Here is an 18,216-nt window from a genome sequence, read left to right on the forward strand (position 1 = left end):
AGGTGTTGCAACGTGCAATGAAAAACTAATGATTGATGCTTCTCATCTCTCTCCGTTCCTGTCTGTCTGTCCCTGTCTATCCCTCTCTCTGACTCACTCTCTGTCTCTGTAAAAAATAAATAAATAAAATTTAAAAAAAAACAAAAAACCTGGGCTTGCCTGGTCAAGGCACATATGGGGGTTGAAGCTTCCTGCTCCTCCCTTCTCTCTCTCTCTCTCTCTCTCTCTCTCTCTCTCTCCTCTCTAAAATGAATAAAGTCTTTAAAAAAAAATTTAAAAAACCCAACTACTGGCCCTGGCTGGTTTGCTCAGTGGTAGAGCATCAGCCTGGTGTGTGGATGGCCCAGGTTTGATTCCTAGTCGGCACACAGGAGAAGCGCCCATCTGCTTCTCCACCCTTACTCCTCTCCTCTCTCTCTATCTCTCTATTTCCCTCCAGCAGCCAAGGCTCCACCAGAGCAGGGTGGCCTGGGTGCTGAGGATGGCTTCATGGCTTCTGCCTCATGTGCTAAAATGGCTCCAGTTGCAATAGAGCAATGCCCCAGATGGGCACAGTATCACCCCCTGGTGGGCCTGCTCGGTGGATCCCAGTTGGGCACATGCGGGAGCCTGTCTCTCAGTCTCCCCGCTTCTCATTTAGAAAAAGTGTGTACACACACACACACACACACACACACACACACTACTATTGCTGTAATTCCACAGGAAATGCCTTTCATTCCCATCTCAGAAGAATTTGCAGAAATGTTATCTTAACCTGAATGAGCATATCAGTCCTTCCAGCCATAAAAATTGGTCCCAAAATATTCAGGAATTTAGTCTATATGTCTATTAAGTTCTATAGCACAGTAGCAGTCATATATGTATTTAACTGTGTTCTGAAATGGCCAGCAGTTTCAATTAGCTTTAAGGTAGGGAAAAGTTCCAAAGCTAAAAAAAAGGTAATTTTCTCTGATTGCTAAACCACCTGTGATTTAATAAGTGTAAATATATGCTAATGAGGAATGTATTATTTTTATGCTTACATCTGCAAACATTTAATCAATAATTCAGGATAAATTCATAGCAGCAGTTCATCAGCACTTTGTACATTTAGAAAGCTGTGAAATTTTGTCATTTTTCATAATTAAAAGGCCCTTAATTATGCAGATGTTTTACTTGAAGTCTCCAAATATGTTCTAAATAGAACCCTGAGTTGTCCACGGACATATATAAAAAGTATACACACAGTCCCATATTAGTCCAGTATTCTTCAAAAGCATCCCTCATCCATACCTTATAGCAATTGCCCAGTTTAAATTATTCATTTTCTAGAGAAATGGGTGTGATGAGACATCATTCAAAAATCATTTTCCTCCTTCTAAAGCCCTTAGACCAGCGGTTCTCAACCTGTGGGTCGCAACCCCGGCAGGGGTCGAATGACCAAAACACAGGGGTCGCGCCTAAAGCCATCAGAAATACATATTTTATTTAAAAATGTATTGTATAATAAATATGTATTTTGATGGCTTTAGGCGACCCCTGTGTTTTTGTCGTTCGATCCCCGCCAGGGTTGCAACCCACAGGTTGAGAACCGCTGCCTTAAATAATAACACTTCATAAATCTACAAAAGCTTTCAACCCCATCACTGCATAGTCTTCCAAATACTCCAATTATATTATCCTGAAAATATTATAGTATGTATATAATATTCTATATTTTGTATACTAAACTAAAATGAATAAATATGGCAGCATTTGACTTATAATTGTGATCTAACTACAGACCACTGCTTTAAAAAAAAAGCTCAGAGTTGAAATGAGGTTACTAAAAAGACTATACATTCACAAAACATCTTTATTTAAATAATTCAAAGTGCTGAATAAATATCTCCTCAGTTCCTCATCACATTCCTAAGTGGTGAGAACAGACACGACCAGGAGATGTCCCAGTCTTCCCCTCCTTGTCTCTCCCCTGCTCAGAAGCAAAGAACAAACAGGAAGTCACAGAACCAAGAGCCCAGCCCCTGAAGACTGCTCAGGGCTCACTTCCAGGGGCTTCGTGTTAAATCTTTATCTAAGGCACCTGACTTCTGTTTTGTGTTTAAACTGGGACCATTGCTTTGCCCCAACAACCTCATCTTCCACATTATCAATCTTTTTTTCCAATAAAAAGAAAATTAAGACATTACTGCCACCAGAGGGAGCCTGAGCCTGCTCGCACACACCAGTTGAACCAAGAACTATTGTTTTAGTCAATGCCTCTTGGAAATATCCCAATAGTAAATGTTCACCCACGTAAAAAGTAGTTTTGTCAAAGTTTTCCAGTGATAAGCAAACATGAGTGTCATGTCAATGCAGCTAAGAAATATACTAGATAGAACTATGCTCTTCTACTGGGGTAAGGTCCAACCGTATTTCAGCTTCGTGAGTTTTAGGAGAGAAAAATTTATATTTTATACTACTGTATGTCTCTGGTATTTAATAATAAATATGATTTTCTAGCTTTTCATTTGGGATTTAAAATAAACAATGAATAAATCATGTACGAATGACGTATCATAACATTCTAAACCCTCAGTGAATACCTCCACCTAGGCAATTCGTAGACACCGCAGTAGGCACTCAAGAAGACAACGGTCCCCCCATCCATGCAGGGTATGCCCCAAGACCCCAGTGGATGCCTAAAACCATGCACAGTACCAAACCCTATAGCTTGTGCTTTTCCCATTCATACATATGTATGATAGTTTAATTTACAAATTTGGCACAGTAAGACATTAACAACAACAACTAATAATAAATAGAACAATTATAACAAGATAGTATAATAGAAGTTATGTGAATGTAGCCTCTCCCTCTTACTCACCTTTTCATGAAAAAGAAACACTTTACGGCTCTCCTTTGGCATTCTGAATTAACAGCATCACTACTCTTGTGCTCTGGGGCCATTATTCAGTAAAATGAGGGTTACTTATACACAAGTAACAGTTTGACTGTCACTGTGATACTGTGACAGTCAAACTGACAACCTGAAGGCTGCTAAGTGACTCTCGGGCAGGGAGCACACACAATGTGGAGCTTCACAACCCGGGCAGGACAAAGAAGATGGCAGGAGATTGTGTCACGTGGCTCAGAACAGTGTACAATGTACAAGTTATAAACTGCTTATTTCTGGAATTATCTGTTTAATCTTTTTGGATTGCAGTTGACCATGGGTAACAAAACTACAGAAAGCAGAACCCACTTTATGGGATAAGGGGGACCCACTATATGGGAATAGTTGAGAGATAAGTAGTTTACTGTGTACCTGGAATGCCAAATATATATAAACCTGAAGAACAATTTTAATTACTTTCTTCAGATACTGCTCTACTCATGTTTCCATGTTGTTAAAAAGTTGTCGTGGTTCCTTAATTCTTATAGAACCAAATTTTAATTTTTATGTGAGTTGTCCTCACCCTACTCTCTTCACTTCTCACCTTCCTCCTCATCTCAATGGGGAAAATAAATACCTTCTATATTTCTACAGCTTAACCAAGACCTGGAGAACTTACTAATTATAGTAAATGCAACTGTATTTATAATGTCACCAGTACTTGACATGTATGATCTGACTCAAAGTTCAGCAAAATGCCATGAGTATGGCATTATCTGGGCTGTCAGTTTGTGGAGACCAGGTGACAAGCTAACACTGGGACGAGGAACGTAGACAGAGGTCTGACAACAGCAGCCAGCAGGTATTTTCTTAATAGTCAACAAACCTCAGGTTTTTAATACAGCTCAAAGAAAAGACAAAGTCTGCTTTGTCCTACCAGCAGAACCCAGAAACCCAGCCCGCTGCAGAGTTTTAACACTTTGATCTATGTAGTTGCCTACTTGAAATTTCCATTTGATTGTTGGGTTTTCAAACCTAATGAAACAAAAATCTTGACACTGCCTCCTCTCACATCGCTGGCCTATCTCACCCCATTCTTAGTAAAACATCTGGCTACCCACGAGCCACAAAGCTAAATTATCCGTGTCGCTCTCACACTATGAAATCATCAGTTCTTCACCCAAAATGTGTATTCATCCCCTTCACTTCCACCATCACATCTCCACTTATTTAAACCATCTCTCATATTTGGACCACTGCAAAAGTTTCTAATTACTCTTCCTGCTTCTTTTCCTTCCCAATCTGCTTTTTTACCAAGCAGCCAGAGCAACTTGAATGAAATAGATTTTTTTACCAGCTTTTAAATAGTTGTTTGTTTTTAAACTGCAATTTGGCCATCCATGTCAGCTATATAGCTAAGCAATCAAGTTCAGTTAAAAGCCATCCCAGCCTGTCCAGGCAGTAGCCCAGTGGATAGAGCGTCAGCTTCGGACCCTGAGAGCCCAGGTCGAAACCCCGAGGTTACTGGCTTGAGTGTGGACTCATCCAGCTTGAGCATGAGCTCACCACGTTGAGTGTGGGGTCACCAGCTTAAGCATGGGATCATAGACATGACCCCATGGTCACTGGCTTGAGCCCAAGGTCACTGACTTCAGCAAGAGATTAATGGCTCAGCTGGGTCCCCCCGGGTCAAGGCACTTATGAGAAAGTAATCAGTGAACAACGAAGGTGCCGCAACTATGAATTGATGCTTCTCAACTTTTTACCTTCCTATTTGTCTGTCCTTACCTCTCTCTCTCTCACTAAAAATAAAAAAGTCATCTCAAACATTTGCTAAATCTCCTTATTGTTTCCTTTAAAACTAAATTCCAGAGTTGTACACATCAAACTCTTAAAGAAGTTCTCCTAAAACTGCATTGTCTGAGATAATCCTCTATCTGACCTGATATTTTTATTATGTATATAAGATTAAAAAGAAAGTTTAAATAAGATTTTAAATTTAAAGTTCCATTAGATTCTTTTCTTATTTCAGTTGATATGATAGAAGAAATACCCTATTTAAAGATATTTCTCTACCTGAAAAGAGTATTTCTGAACTTCAGGCCACAGTGGAGTAACTCTTATCATAGGAGCCTTCCCATCCTCAAGAACTATAAAATAAAACAAAATATACATGGATATATCGAACAGACTGACAGCAGTCAGAAAGGAGGAGGGTGGTGGACTGGATGAAAGAGGTGAAGAGATTAAGCAAAAAGCTATATAATACACACACACACACACACACACACACGCACAGAAACAGTGTGGTGACGGCCAGAGGGAAGGGGGGTGGACAAAGTAGAGAAATGGGGACAGAAAGATACTGTGCTTGGGGCAGTGGGCACATGATGCAGTGTGCAGCTGATATTTTACTGAGTTGTACACTTGACACCTGTATGATTTTGTGAGTCAATGTCACCCCAATACATTCAATTAAAAAAAAAAGAGGCAACATCTTACAAGGCTGAGGAGGCTGAGATCAGAGTTTGAGGCTGTTGATGAGGCTGAAATTTACAGTGCAGGATAAAAAAATGGAATCAGAAGTCTGCATGGGGTTTTCCTTAAGAGGTTGGCTGAGAATATTTACTGCACTTTATACATAAGCAGAGGCCTAACAGACAGCAGCTGCTGAGAGACGGGAAAGCCAGGGGGAGCAGAGCGTAAAGAGGCAGGAGACAGCCCCGCTGCACTCACAAGTGAAGCATGGGAAGCACTCTGTGCATTTAACTAAGACTCCAAAAGGCTTCAGGAATAAGGACTAAGCCTAAAGTAAAGGACACATCCTAGGCTAATGGCAAAATCTATAAAGTCCCACGCTATCAAAGCAAAAAATCAAGCATAAAAAATAAATTCAAGCCTGACCAGGTGGTGGTGCAGTGGATAGAGCATTGGACTGGGATCCCGAGGACCCAGGTTCGAGACCCCGAGGTCGCCAGCTTGAGCGTGGGCTCATCTGGCTTGAGCAAAAGCTCACCAGCTTGGACCCAAGGTCACTGGCTCGAGCAAGGGGTTACTTGGTCTACTAAAGGCCCATGGTCAAGGCACATATGAGGAAGCAATCAATGAACAATTAAGGTGTTGCAATGTGCAACAAAAAACTGATTGATGCTTCTCATCTCTCTGTTCTTGTCTGTCTGTCCCTGTCTATTTCTCTCTCTGACTCTCTCTCTGTCTCTGTAAAAAAAAAAAAAAAAAAAAAAAAAAAGAAATCCTAACCTCCAATGTGATGGTATTAGGAGAGTGATTAGTGTATAAGAACAGAACCCTCATGAATGGGATTAGTGTCCTTATAAGGAAGACGCCAGCCTGACCTGTGGTGGCACAGTGGATAGAGCATAGACCTGGGATGCTGAGGACCCAGGTTCAAAACTCTGAGGTCACCAGCTTGAGTGCTGGGTCTCTGGCTTGAGCATGTGATCATAGACATGATCCCATGGTCGCTGGCTTGAGCCCAAAGGTTGCTGGCTTGAGCCCAAAGGTTGCTGGCTTGAAGCCCAACGTTGCTAGTTTGAGCCCAACGTCACCGGCTTAAGCAAGGGGTAACTGGCTTGGCTGGAGCCCCCAGTCAAAGCACATATGAAAAGCAATAGATGAACAACTAATATGGTGCAGCTACAAGTTGATGGTTCTCATCTCTCCCTTCCTACCTCTCTCCCTCTCTCCTTCCCTCTCTTGCTCTAAAAAAAAAAGAAAAAAAAATTCAAGAGGACTGAACAGTGTTTTAACTGCCTGCCACAACAAAATTTGACACTCTGTAAGAAAGACAATATAATCCAAACCTACAAATATTATCATTTAAAATTTTCAACACACAAATATAATTACTGTACATGCAGACAGACAAGAAAATATAAACTGTCTAGAAAAAAATATAGACATAATAAATAGATGGGAAATCTCAGCAGAAGAACACACTGCATGACAAAAAAAAAGCCCTGAAATTCCAGAACAGAAAAGTATAACATTCACTGAGTGAGTTTAATAGCAGTTTGGACTATTCAGGGGGGAAAGGAAGTTGATGAAGTTGAAAATGGGTCAATAGAAACAATCAAAACTGAAAAAAGGGAGAAAATAAATTTTAAAAACAAAGAGAACCTCATTTGCCTGTGAGACAGCAACCAATAGTCTAATGTGCACAATTAGCTGTCCAAAAGGAGAAGACAGAATAGGAAAGAGAAAAGAATAGAAAAATAATAGCCCAAAATGTCTCAAATTTGGTGAAAACATCAAATTAAAAAAACAAAAAACAGGTAAATATAAAGAAAAACATAGTTAAATACCTAAAAACTAGAGCTAGAAATCATAAAAGCCATTAATGGAAATAAAAGACAAATTCCATATAGTGCATAGAAAACAAAGGCTGCCTTCTTATTGAATATAAGAAATCAAAGACAACAGAACAATCTCTTTAAAGTGTGAAAGAAACTATCAACCCAGAATTCTATAACTAGTAAAAATAAAAATCTGCTACAAATAAGGATAAAATGAAGATAATTCTGTATAATATAAAAATGAATTTGTCATATGCAGACTTGTACTATAAGAAATGCTAAAGGAAGGAAGATGTAATATCAGACCTAGAGGAAGAAATAGAGCATGCTGGTAAAAGTAAATATGTGAGTAACTATTCATCTTCTATTGCTGCTGTAACAAATTTCACAAATTTAGTTGCTTAAAACACAAATTTATTGTCTTACACTTCTGTAGGTCAGAAATCTGATATGAGTCTCACTGGACTAAAATCGGGGTGTTGAGAGGGCTACATTACTTTCTGGAGGCTGCAGGGGTTCCCCTGCCTCTTTCAACTTTTAGAGGTTGCCTCCATTCCTTGGCTCATGGCCCCTTCCCGCACCTTCAACAGCAGGTTAAGTTCTCAAACTGAATCATTTTGACTTCCTCTTCTTTCTTTTTCTCCACTTCTAAGACCCCTTGTATTTACTTTGTTTCTGCTTGGATAAATCAGGATAACACCCCTTACAGAAAGTCAACTAACAATCTTAACTCCACCTGCAACTTTACCCTTTGCCATCTAATAAATCTTCACATGTTATGGAGATAAAGACATGAACATATCTCTAGGGAGCTATTTTCTGCCCACCACATTAACTATATATTTTTCCTCTTTTCTTGATTTCTTTTTTAAAACAACTACTGTTTTAGCAAAGATAATAACATTCTAATGGGGGGATACTAACATGCAAAAATAAAATATATTAAAATAGCACAAAGGACAAAGAGAGGATAAGTGAAGCTATATTTTCCCAAGGATTACAAATTTTACATAAAATGTTATAGTACTCCTAAACAGATTGTGATGAATTAAGAAATCATACTGTAAGCCATAGAGAAAACATTAAATAAAAAATAATTTTTAAAAGTACAGGTAAGCTGTCAATAGGAAAAGTATTATGGAGCAGCAAAAAGTATTAACACAAAATAGAGTAGGAGGAACAAACCAACAACAAAAATAAATACAATAAATAGGAAAAAAGCAAGACAGTAAACTTAAGCCCTCAAATATTATTAATAACATTAATTGCAAATATACTAATCATTCTATTTAAAATATAGAGATTGTCAGTCAGACTGGATTAAAAAAATATCAAAAAATAAGACCAACTATATACTGTCTACAAGAGATGGGCAGTAACTATAAAGGCGTACTCAGGTTTAAAGCACAAGCATTGAAAGGATAAACTATGCAAATAGTGAACATGAGAAAGGTATAATGGGGGTGTGTGTGTGTGTATAGTGGACATAGAGAAAAATACCAGAATAAAAAGGACATTTTTAAAGGGTCAATTCATAAGGAGACAAGAAAAAAGAAACCCTTCACACAAATATGTATGCTGAAAGAACTAAAGGATAAAACAGACAAATCTACAATTATTAGAAATTTTAACATCCCTCTCAATGACTGAAAAGTGGCAAAGAAATCAGAAAAGACAATGATGATCAGAACACTATGATCGGCTAATTCGATTTATTTGGCATTTATAGATGACACCCAATGACTGAAAATACTCATTCTTTTCAGGTCCACCAGATCATTCATCATTTAATACCACATGCTAAGTCTTGAAACAAGTCTCAATAAATTCCAAAGGATTAAAATCTTAGTTTTGTTAAACCACAATAGGATAACATTAGAAATAAATAGGATAACCTAAAAAATCCCCAAATATTTATATATTAAACAACACCTGGCCCTGACTGGTTGGCTCGTGGTAGAGTGTTGGCCTGGATTATGGAAGTCCCGGGTTTGATTCCCAGACAAGGCACACAGGAGAAGTGCCCATCTGCTTCTCCACCCTTCTCCCTCTCTTATCTCTCTGTCTCTCTCTTCCCCTCCTGCAGCCAAGGCTCCACTGGAGCAAAGTTGACCTGGCGCTGAGGACGGCTCCATGGCCTCTGCCTCAGGTGCTAGAATGGCTCCAGCTGCAACAGAGCAATGCCCCAGATGGGCAGAGCATCGCCCCCTAGTGGACATGCTAGGTAGATCCCAGCCTGGCACATGCGGGAGTCTGTTTCTCTGCCTCCCCACTTTTCATTTTAGAAAAATAAAAAAAACACCCACTAAAAATAATCCATTGTCAAAGAAATAACAGGGAAACTAAAAATTCTTTTGAACTGCATGACAATGAAAACAATGCTTATTACATTGTGTGAGATATAAAACAGGGCTTAAAGAGAAACAGAACTTTATGGTTATTTTTAAATAAGAAAAGAGGTTTAATTAGTGTCACCTTAAGAAGATGAAAAAAGAACAAATAAAAAACAAAATAGAGGGAAGGAAGTAATATAAATAGTGGAAATTAATGAAATAGAAAACAGAGAAAGGCAACAAAACCCAAAACTGATTTTCTGAAAAGATTGATTAAGACAAAATGAAAAGCCCCCTTTCACCAAGCTGGGGAAGGGTGGAACACTTGGCTTCTGTTTTGCCTTCTCCCCACTGGGTGGTGAAGGCAATGGGCCGGGAGGGTCAGAGCCAGCTGGGTTGACCCTCAGACCATACTGAGCTTCCAACACCTTCCTCGTAAGGAATCAGCAGGGGCTAGGCTTTGGGGCCGAGGTGTGGGGATTTCCTGGTGCCCGCCCCCCTGAGTTCTGGAGTTGGACGACCTACTGTGGACCTCAGGCTGGAGTGTAGCTGGTGCCCCAAGGCAGCCTGGAGACCTCCAGCCTGAGGGTGAGGCTGGAGCCAGGGTGGACAGCAACTCCAAGGGTCCTCCCCCAGCCCTGCACTGCCCTGCCTGTGGTCGTGAAGCTGGACAAAGAGAAGCTGGAGCCAAACCTGGAGGAAGGGGCTAGTGAGGACAGGAGAGCCCAGCAGAAAGGCCTCAAGCAATTAGCCAAGCTCCTGAAGCAGAAGAGGACCACCTGCACATACAAGGCTGATGTGGACCTCGCCCTAGAGGTCCTCTTTGGGAAGGTGTTCAGCCAAACGACCATCTGCCACTTAGAGGCTCTGCCTCTCAGTTCGAAGAACACGTGTGAGCTGCGGCTACCAATGCAGAAGTGGGTGCAGGAGGCTGACAACTAGAATCTACAGGAAGTACACAAAGCAGAGGCCCGTGTGTAGGGCCGGAAGAAGAATGAATGAACTGAGAACTGAGTAAGGGCAGCCAGGAGAGCATGTGCCGCATGCCCAGGGCCCACCCCTAGCCGATCAGCCACACTGCCAGCAGCTCGAGCTGGAAAAGGGCGTGGTCCAAGTGTGGTTCTGCAACTGTCGCCAGAAGGGCCAACGGTCAGGCAGCGACTATTCTCCCTCCATAAGAGGATTTTGAGGCTTCCCTACTCCCTTTCTTAGGGGGACCAGTACCCTTTTCCCTGGCACCAGCCCCATTTGTGTATCCCAGCCTCTGGCATTAAGTTCTTTCACTATGGAACTGGGAACACAAACGGTGCTGGGGAAGGGAGTTTGGGAAACTGGTTGGAGGGAAGGTGAAGGTCAGTGATACTCTTCATTTTAATTCCCACATCACTTATCACTTTGACATTAAAAAAAAAAAAGCCTGGGACACATGCACCAAAAAAAAAAAAAGAGAGAGAGAGAAGAATAAAAAAGGGAGGGACGGAGGGAGGGAGGGAGGGAGGGAGGGAGGGAGGGAGGGAGGGAGGAAGGAAGGAAGGAAGGAAGGAAGGAAGGAAGGAAGGAAGGAAGGAAGGAAGGAAAGAAAAACACAAATTATCAACATCAGGAATGAAAGATAATATCTTAACATGTTAAAAGAATACTAAACAATTATTATGAACAAAATTTTGCTAACCGGTTTAATAACTAAGATAAAATGAACAAAAATACTTTTATATTTTTTAAATTTTATTTTATTACTTCTTTTCCAAGTGAGAGGAGTGGAAATAGACTCCCACATGCACCTCAACTGAGATCCAACCGGCACCCCTATCTGGGGCTGATTCTCTGCCCATCTGAGGCCATGCTCGCACTGAGATATGCTCGCACTGAGATATGCTCGCACTGAGCCACTTTTAGTGAGCCATCCTCAGCGCCCAGGGTCAGTGTGCTTGAACCAATCAAGCATGGCTGTGGAAGAGGAAGAGAGAGAGAGAGAGAGAGAGAGAGAGAAAGAAAGAAAGAGGGAGGGGGAGGGGTGGAGAAGCAGATGGTTGATTTTCCTGTGTGCCCTGACCGGAAAGCGAACTTGGGACATCCATATGCCAAGCTGACACTCTACCACTGAGCCAACTGGCCAGGGCCCTAAAATACTTTTAAAAACACATGTTACGGCCCTGGCCGGTTGGCTCTGCAGTAGAGAGTTGGCCTGGCGTGCGGAGGACCCGGGTTCGATTCCCGGCCAGGGCACACAGGAGAAGCGCCCATTTGCTTCTCCACCCCTCCGCCGCGCCTTCCTCTCTGTCTCTCTCTTCCCCTCCCGCAGTCAAGGCTCCACTGGAGCAAGGATGGCCCGGGCGCTGGGGATGGCTCTGTGGCCTCTGCCTCAGGCGCTAGAGTGGCTCTGGTCGCCACATGGCGACACCCAGGATGGGCAGAGCATCGCCCCCTGGTGGGCAGAGCCTCGCCCCATGGTGGGCGTGCCGGGTGGATCCCGGTCGGGCGCATGCGGGAGTCTGTCTGACTGTCTCTCCCTGTTTCCAGCTTCAGAAAAATGCAAAAAAAAAAACAAAACACATATTACCTAAATCTATACATAACAAGTAGAAAATCTGAATAGCCCAGTATCTGTTATTAAAGAAATTAAGTTTGTAAATTAAAACTTCCCACAAAGAAAATTCCAGGCAGAGGTCGTTTCACTTGTGAATTGTATTTAAGGAAGAAATAGTGCTAATTTTATATGAACTCTTTCAGAGAATCGAGAGGAAAGAAACACTTCCCAAATAATTTTAAGCCACCAGTATAACAAGACACTACAAGAAAGTCACTGACCAATGTTTCTCACAAACATAGAAAACCTTAACAAAAGGGTATCAAATAGAATTCAGTAATATGCAAAAAGGATAATACATCAGGACTAGAAGGAGCTTATCCCAGAAATGCAAGAATATATCTTTCAAAACTGAATCAATGTAATTCCCCATTAACTGAATAAAAAAGAAAATTTATATACAATCATCTCAACAGATGCAGAGAAAGCTTTTATAACAAAATTCAAAATTCACTCATAATAAAAATTCTCAACAAACTAGGATGAAAGGGGTCTTCCTCAGTCTCACAGGTTATTGTATACCTAATATGACATACTGAGAGCCAAGGACGTCTTTCTTACCATTTCTATTCAGCACTACAATTCAAACATTGTACTGGGGAATTTAGCCAGTACACTACTGGTAAAAATAGAAGAAGAAGAAAAAAATGGAAAAACTATAAAAAATAAAAGAAAGCTGTCTCTGCTCACAAACAATATGATTATAAATGTAAAAAGTCCTAAGACATTGCCTCCCCCCCCCAAAAAAAAAAGACAATAAAAGAAGAAAAGCAAGCTACTAGCATGAATAAGTCAATTTAACAAGATTGCCAGGACCTGCCTGGCTGGCTCAGTGGATAGAGCATTGGCCCAGTGTATGGACTTTCCAGGTTTGATCCTCGGTCAGGCCACACATGAGAAGTGACCATCTGCTTCTCTTCCCTTTCCTCTCCCCCTTCTCTTCCTCTCCCGTCCTGCAGCCAGTGGATCAATTGGTTCAATCATTGGCTCCAGGTGCTGAGGATAGCTCGATGGTCTGAGCACTGGCCCTAGATATTGAGGATGGCTTGTTGGTCTGAGCGCATACACCTCAGGCACTAAAATAGTTCCATTGGTTTGAGCCTAGCCCCAGACGGGGATCGCCAGGTGGGTCCCAGTTGGGGTGCATGCAGGAGTCTGTTGCACTATCTCCTCTCCTCTCACTTAAAAAAAAGATTGCCAGATGATAAGATACAATGCCAGTATTTAAAAAGTCATTTGTGTTTCTATATACTAACAGACAATAGGAAAATAGAAATTTTAAATATCCAATTCAATACTATTAAAACCATTAAATATATAGGATTAAATTAACAAAATAAATGTAATAACTGTATTAAAATTATGAAACATTACTGAAAGAAATTGAAGACAAATAAATGGATGGGTAAAACATTAATTTTCTCAAAATTGATCTATAGATTCAACATAATCCTAATCTATAGTCGAAAGTCTTTTGGGGGGAATGAAAACTAACAAATTGATTCAAAATTTACATAGAACTACAAAGGATCTAAAATAGCTTAAAGAACCTTGAAAAAAAGGACAAAGTTGGAAAATTTACACTGCTTGATTCTAGTCTTATTATAAAGCTACAGTAACCAAGACAGCATGGTGGTTTAGGGGTAGACAAATAGATCAATGCAACAAAAGCTGCCCATACATAAACTGTCAAATTGATTTTCAACTAAAGCCCTGAGGCATTTCAGTGAATGATACGGAGATAACCAGATAAACACGTGGAAAAAACTTATAAATATCTACCTCTACCTCATACATACAGAAAATTAGATGGATCACATATCTAAATTTAATAGCAAACGTATAAAGCTGCTAGAAAAAAAGATATAAGATTATCTCCATGACTATGGTGTACGCAAATATTCCTTAAGGTGCAAAAAGTCTTGACTAGAAATGAAAAAAATGATATAGTGGTCTTCATCAAAATTTAAAATGTATAGTCATTAAAAGGGGGCAAAATAAGGCGATGGGATTAAGAAGTCCTGATTGGTAGATGCAAAATAGTTATGGAGATACAAGGTAGAGCACAGGGAATACAGTTAACAATACTGTAATAACTATATCTAGTGTCAGGAGGGCACTTGAATTATCGGAGGGAACACTTTGTATCTTATATGAATGTCTATCCACTGTGCTGTACACCTGAAACTAATACAGTGTTGACTGGAAAAATAAATAAGTAAATAATCAGCTGAAACCTGAAAAAAAATGAGTGCAGTAAAATAACAACAACAAAAATAAGGTTAAGAACATGAAAAAGCAAACCACAGCCAAGACAAAGTATTCATAATAATATATATATATCTCCACAATATATAAAGAACTCTAAAAACAAATAATAATAAAAAACAGCCAACCCAATTAAAAATAGGCAAAAACTTGAATGGACACTTTAAAAATGAAGATTTATGAATAACCAACAAGCACAGAAATATGAGGTTAACCTCATTAGTCATCAGAAAATGCTAATTAAAACCACAATGTGATACCACTTCAAACCTACTAGACAAGCTAAAATTAACTAAATTAACTAAAGCCAAATATTGGCAAATAGGGCTGAACTGGAACTCTCATACATTGCCAGTTGGGTTATAAATTGATACAACCTTTTAGAAGTCATTTTGGTAGTTTCTTATAAAATTAAATATGCAAATATCTTCTAACTCAGCAGTTCCACTCCCAGGTATTTACCCAAGGTAAATATATGGTAACATACTCCACAGATACACTTATAAGAAATTCTATAGCAGCTTTTAACACAATAACAAAACTTGGAAACAATCTTATCAAAATTCACTGACTTATACACTTAAGATGAGAGCATTTCATTATATGTCAATTTTATGTCAAATTACCTTCAGTTTAAAAAAAAGTTTATTCCTTAGGTTAAATAAATCTCAGGTCACATCATTAAAATGATTAAGTTACCAGGCTCACCTACAAACATTTGCCCTATAATACAATTGGATTATAGCAACTATAATACTCAAGAACATTGGGTTGTTTTGTTTATCAATTTTAGTCATAAATAGTTTCCTTTATTTAGTATTGCCTCTAGCAACTTTTTTAGGCTTCTTAAAAATCTCTATGTAAAATTTTTCCTAATGTTATTTTTTGTTTTTCTTTTTTAATATATGAGATTTACTATTTGTATTTAATTGAATTTAGAGTGCTTTGGAAATGATTAGAAAAACAATGCTGTTTTAAGATTTAGTAAGAAGTCACCAAACCTTGTGTATCACAAGTCTCTCATAGCAGAGCTCACATGGACGGGTTTATCCACGACTAGGCTGAGACTTGACTTGGGTATCTGTGCCTTTCTATTAGACTATCTTCAGTGAGGTCATGATTCATCCCAATCTAAATGTCTCTTTCTTAATGGAGTGGCAAAGAGATAATATCCAGGTCAAAGGAAGCTTTTTATTAACTTCTGCTTTAAACTGAACACTCTAATTAGGTTTCAGAACAAAAACATTATGGAGTAATGAATAAATCTATAAGGATTTATTCATATAAGGTCCTCAGAAACATCCTTTCCTTGTAACGTTGATGAGGTGCTACAAGAACTTAACTCTTCATATCAATTAGCCTGGGATTAAACCGGCTTGTTATATGTCGTTTTGCTTAAAGTGACAGAACCTATCGACAATGTTAAGTGAAAACCTAGTATATAATGATTAGTATACTTCCAAATTTCCTATTACAAAAGAAACAGACATCATTCCTTCTGAGCACTACAGATTAAAAACAAACAAACTTCTAATTACAAAGTAAGCATCTAAGACTGAGAGGCATCCCTTGGAGTCAGGCAGCATCTGGGCTATAAAGCCTTCAGAGTCCTTCCCTGGCCTCTGTAGACCTGAGCTGAAACTCTTCTGCCGGCTCCCTCAGAGTTCTCACTGAAACTACACAGTCTGTCTCCAAATCCACTCCCCAGAACCCTCCCACAGCCCTGTCTGGGACACTGATCCCTCCGTCCACTAGTAAGCAACAGCTAACTTCCCAGGATCACAAAGGGATGGGGAGTTAGCCCCCGCTCACTTTAAAAAGGTCATGCTTTGGGAAATGACATGGGGGTGGAGAGTCTAAATCTGGACAATGCTCACATTAAAAAAAAAAAAAAACTCATATAAACTTTATCAGCTCAAAAGAAAATTAATTTGGGGGACTGACAATCTCATCATTATGGGGTAGCTGTGCTCACACATGGCATTGCCTAGCAACAGAAAGAGCAGGCAAATCCCAACATCGGGGTATAATGAATCACTCACTGACGACTGCTCACAAATGGTAATTTCATGGGAAGATATTCACATCTCCTTCAACCTGGAACAAGACTTAAGAGAATTCTGCAGACTCCAGTAGAGAGAAGCAGCAGGTGTTTCACCAACAGACAGGCTCCAGAACAAAGGAGACTCTTCTTACTTATTCAATTGAATGTATATTTTTGTTTAAAAACAAAATAAAATTTTGATAAGCCTTGTTTTTTGATGACATTTTGGTTGGACTGTCCTCCAACTTCAACAGCTTCGGATATAGTTAATGAGTGTCACAAATATAAGAAGGTAACTTTGACAAATAAATAACAGGATCATCACAGTTGAACTAAACCACTTTAGAAGGCTTCAAAGAGACAGGCTGATTTGTCCTAGGATCCACTGCTATGTCAAGTTTAGTGTGTTTGAATCAAGGTATAAAAAGAGTTCACGTACGAGCGAGATCTGTGTCTGGATCGCCTGTTGTTGGGGTCTGCCTGGTTTTTTTCCTTTTGTCTCCTTAATACAGCTTCCCACTGCGGTGCTGAATCAACCATATCATTCTCCTGCCGTATTCTGAAAAGAAAGACCATTCATCTACAGTCAACATCCACACGTGATCGATGCTTTGTTTCTTGACGCATCTTAAACTGACTTTTAAATGATATTAAGAAATTATCAAATAAGTTATTTAAAAGTTATTAAGAAGTGAAAAGTTATTTAAGAAGCAATTTCATTATCATCACTCAAAGCTAAGAATGTGTTAAATGGATTAATACATTTATAAGTAAATCCAGACATACTTATGGGTATATTATAATATTTAAACATAAATATGTTTATATATATTAGTTATTTTCAAACTTCTGCTTAAAAATTTTCTAGAAAACTATGTGTCAAACAAAAACTCACTTAAAACATATTTATAGTTTTTTTAAAAAAATATTTTTCTTTTTCAATTACGGTTGACATTCAGCTGAATAGGCACAGAGCATTCTGGCTAAGTCGGCTCACAGCTGAAGGGATAATGAAGGGTGAACACTCAAGGTGGTCAGGGGCCAAGCAGGCTTTGTAAATGAGGAGCCAGGAAATATAGTGCAAAATACAGAGTGTAAGATCGGTGGATAATGCAGAATGGTCTCGTGGGGAACTCAGACCCACGAACTTTGGCTAGGACCGCCCACAACCAAGCGCACCAAAAGAGGCTTCACAGGAACCCTTTAGAAAACAGCGACCATCTGCCAGCCAGTGAGATTTCACCACGTCATATTAGCTCGACCACCCTAGAGGGACCCCTTTAAATATCTCCCAGGTGATTTAATCCTTGCGACTTCCCTGGCCTCCATCTTTCCTCAGGGCCAGGGAACCTCGCTGAGCGGGATGTGTGCTCTGTACTCAATAAAGCCTTTTGTTATTCCATATTTTGTGGCTCCAAGCCCCGTTCCATCCTTCTCAGCAGGGAAAAATACCTTACACAGAGTTGGAGGGAACTCGGGAGCAAAGGCACCTGCCAAGTCAGATCACAGGACAATGTTACCAAATCTTATTTTTTAAAAGATGATCCACAAATCTGAATGTTTAAAGCAAACTTCCAATATTAATGGCAACCAATCACTGTATGTTATGGCACCGCATAGACCTAATGAAACCCATCCATGGTCCACACTGAAGAAGTTTTGGACCTCCGCTATATTATGTTTATAGTAACAAGGATAAGGTCTTGTAAGAGGAAGCGGAAGCAAGTACTTAATTAAAGCATGTGTTTCATTAATGTGTAAATACTGACTGAGATGCACTGCAACTACGCTGTGAAGCCATGAGTATTCCCTAC

General features: G+C 39.7%; 1 protein-coding gene and 1 pseudogene across 2 annotated transcripts in view; one reads left to right on the forward strand and one right to left on the reverse strand.

The window, feature by feature from the left end:
• Window positions 1–18,216, reverse strand: part of EPB41L4A (erythrocyte membrane protein band 4.1 like 4A) — a 324,982-nt gene that overhangs the window by 11,399 nt on the left and 295,367 nt on the right. For both annotated transcript variants that reach the window (XM_066274043.1, XM_066274044.1), the window contains one exon: window positions 16,842–16,961. In XM_066274043.1, coding sequence (XP_066130140.1) covers window positions 16,842–16,961 — 120 coding nt within the window. The remainder of the gene's footprint in view (window positions 1–16,841; window positions 16,962–18,216) is intronic.
• LOC136334048 (POU domain, class 5, transcription factor 1 pseudogene) lies at window positions 8,614–10,777 on the forward strand (annotated as a pseudogene).

Source organism: Saccopteryx bilineata, chromosome 4 (genome assembly GCF_036850765.1).
Source record: "Saccopteryx bilineata isolate mSacBil1 chromosome 4, mSacBil1_pri_phased_curated, whole genome shotgun sequence".
In the NCBI taxonomy this organism is placed as follows: domain Eukaryota; kingdom Metazoa; phylum Chordata; class Mammalia; order Chiroptera; family Emballonuridae; genus Saccopteryx; species Saccopteryx bilineata.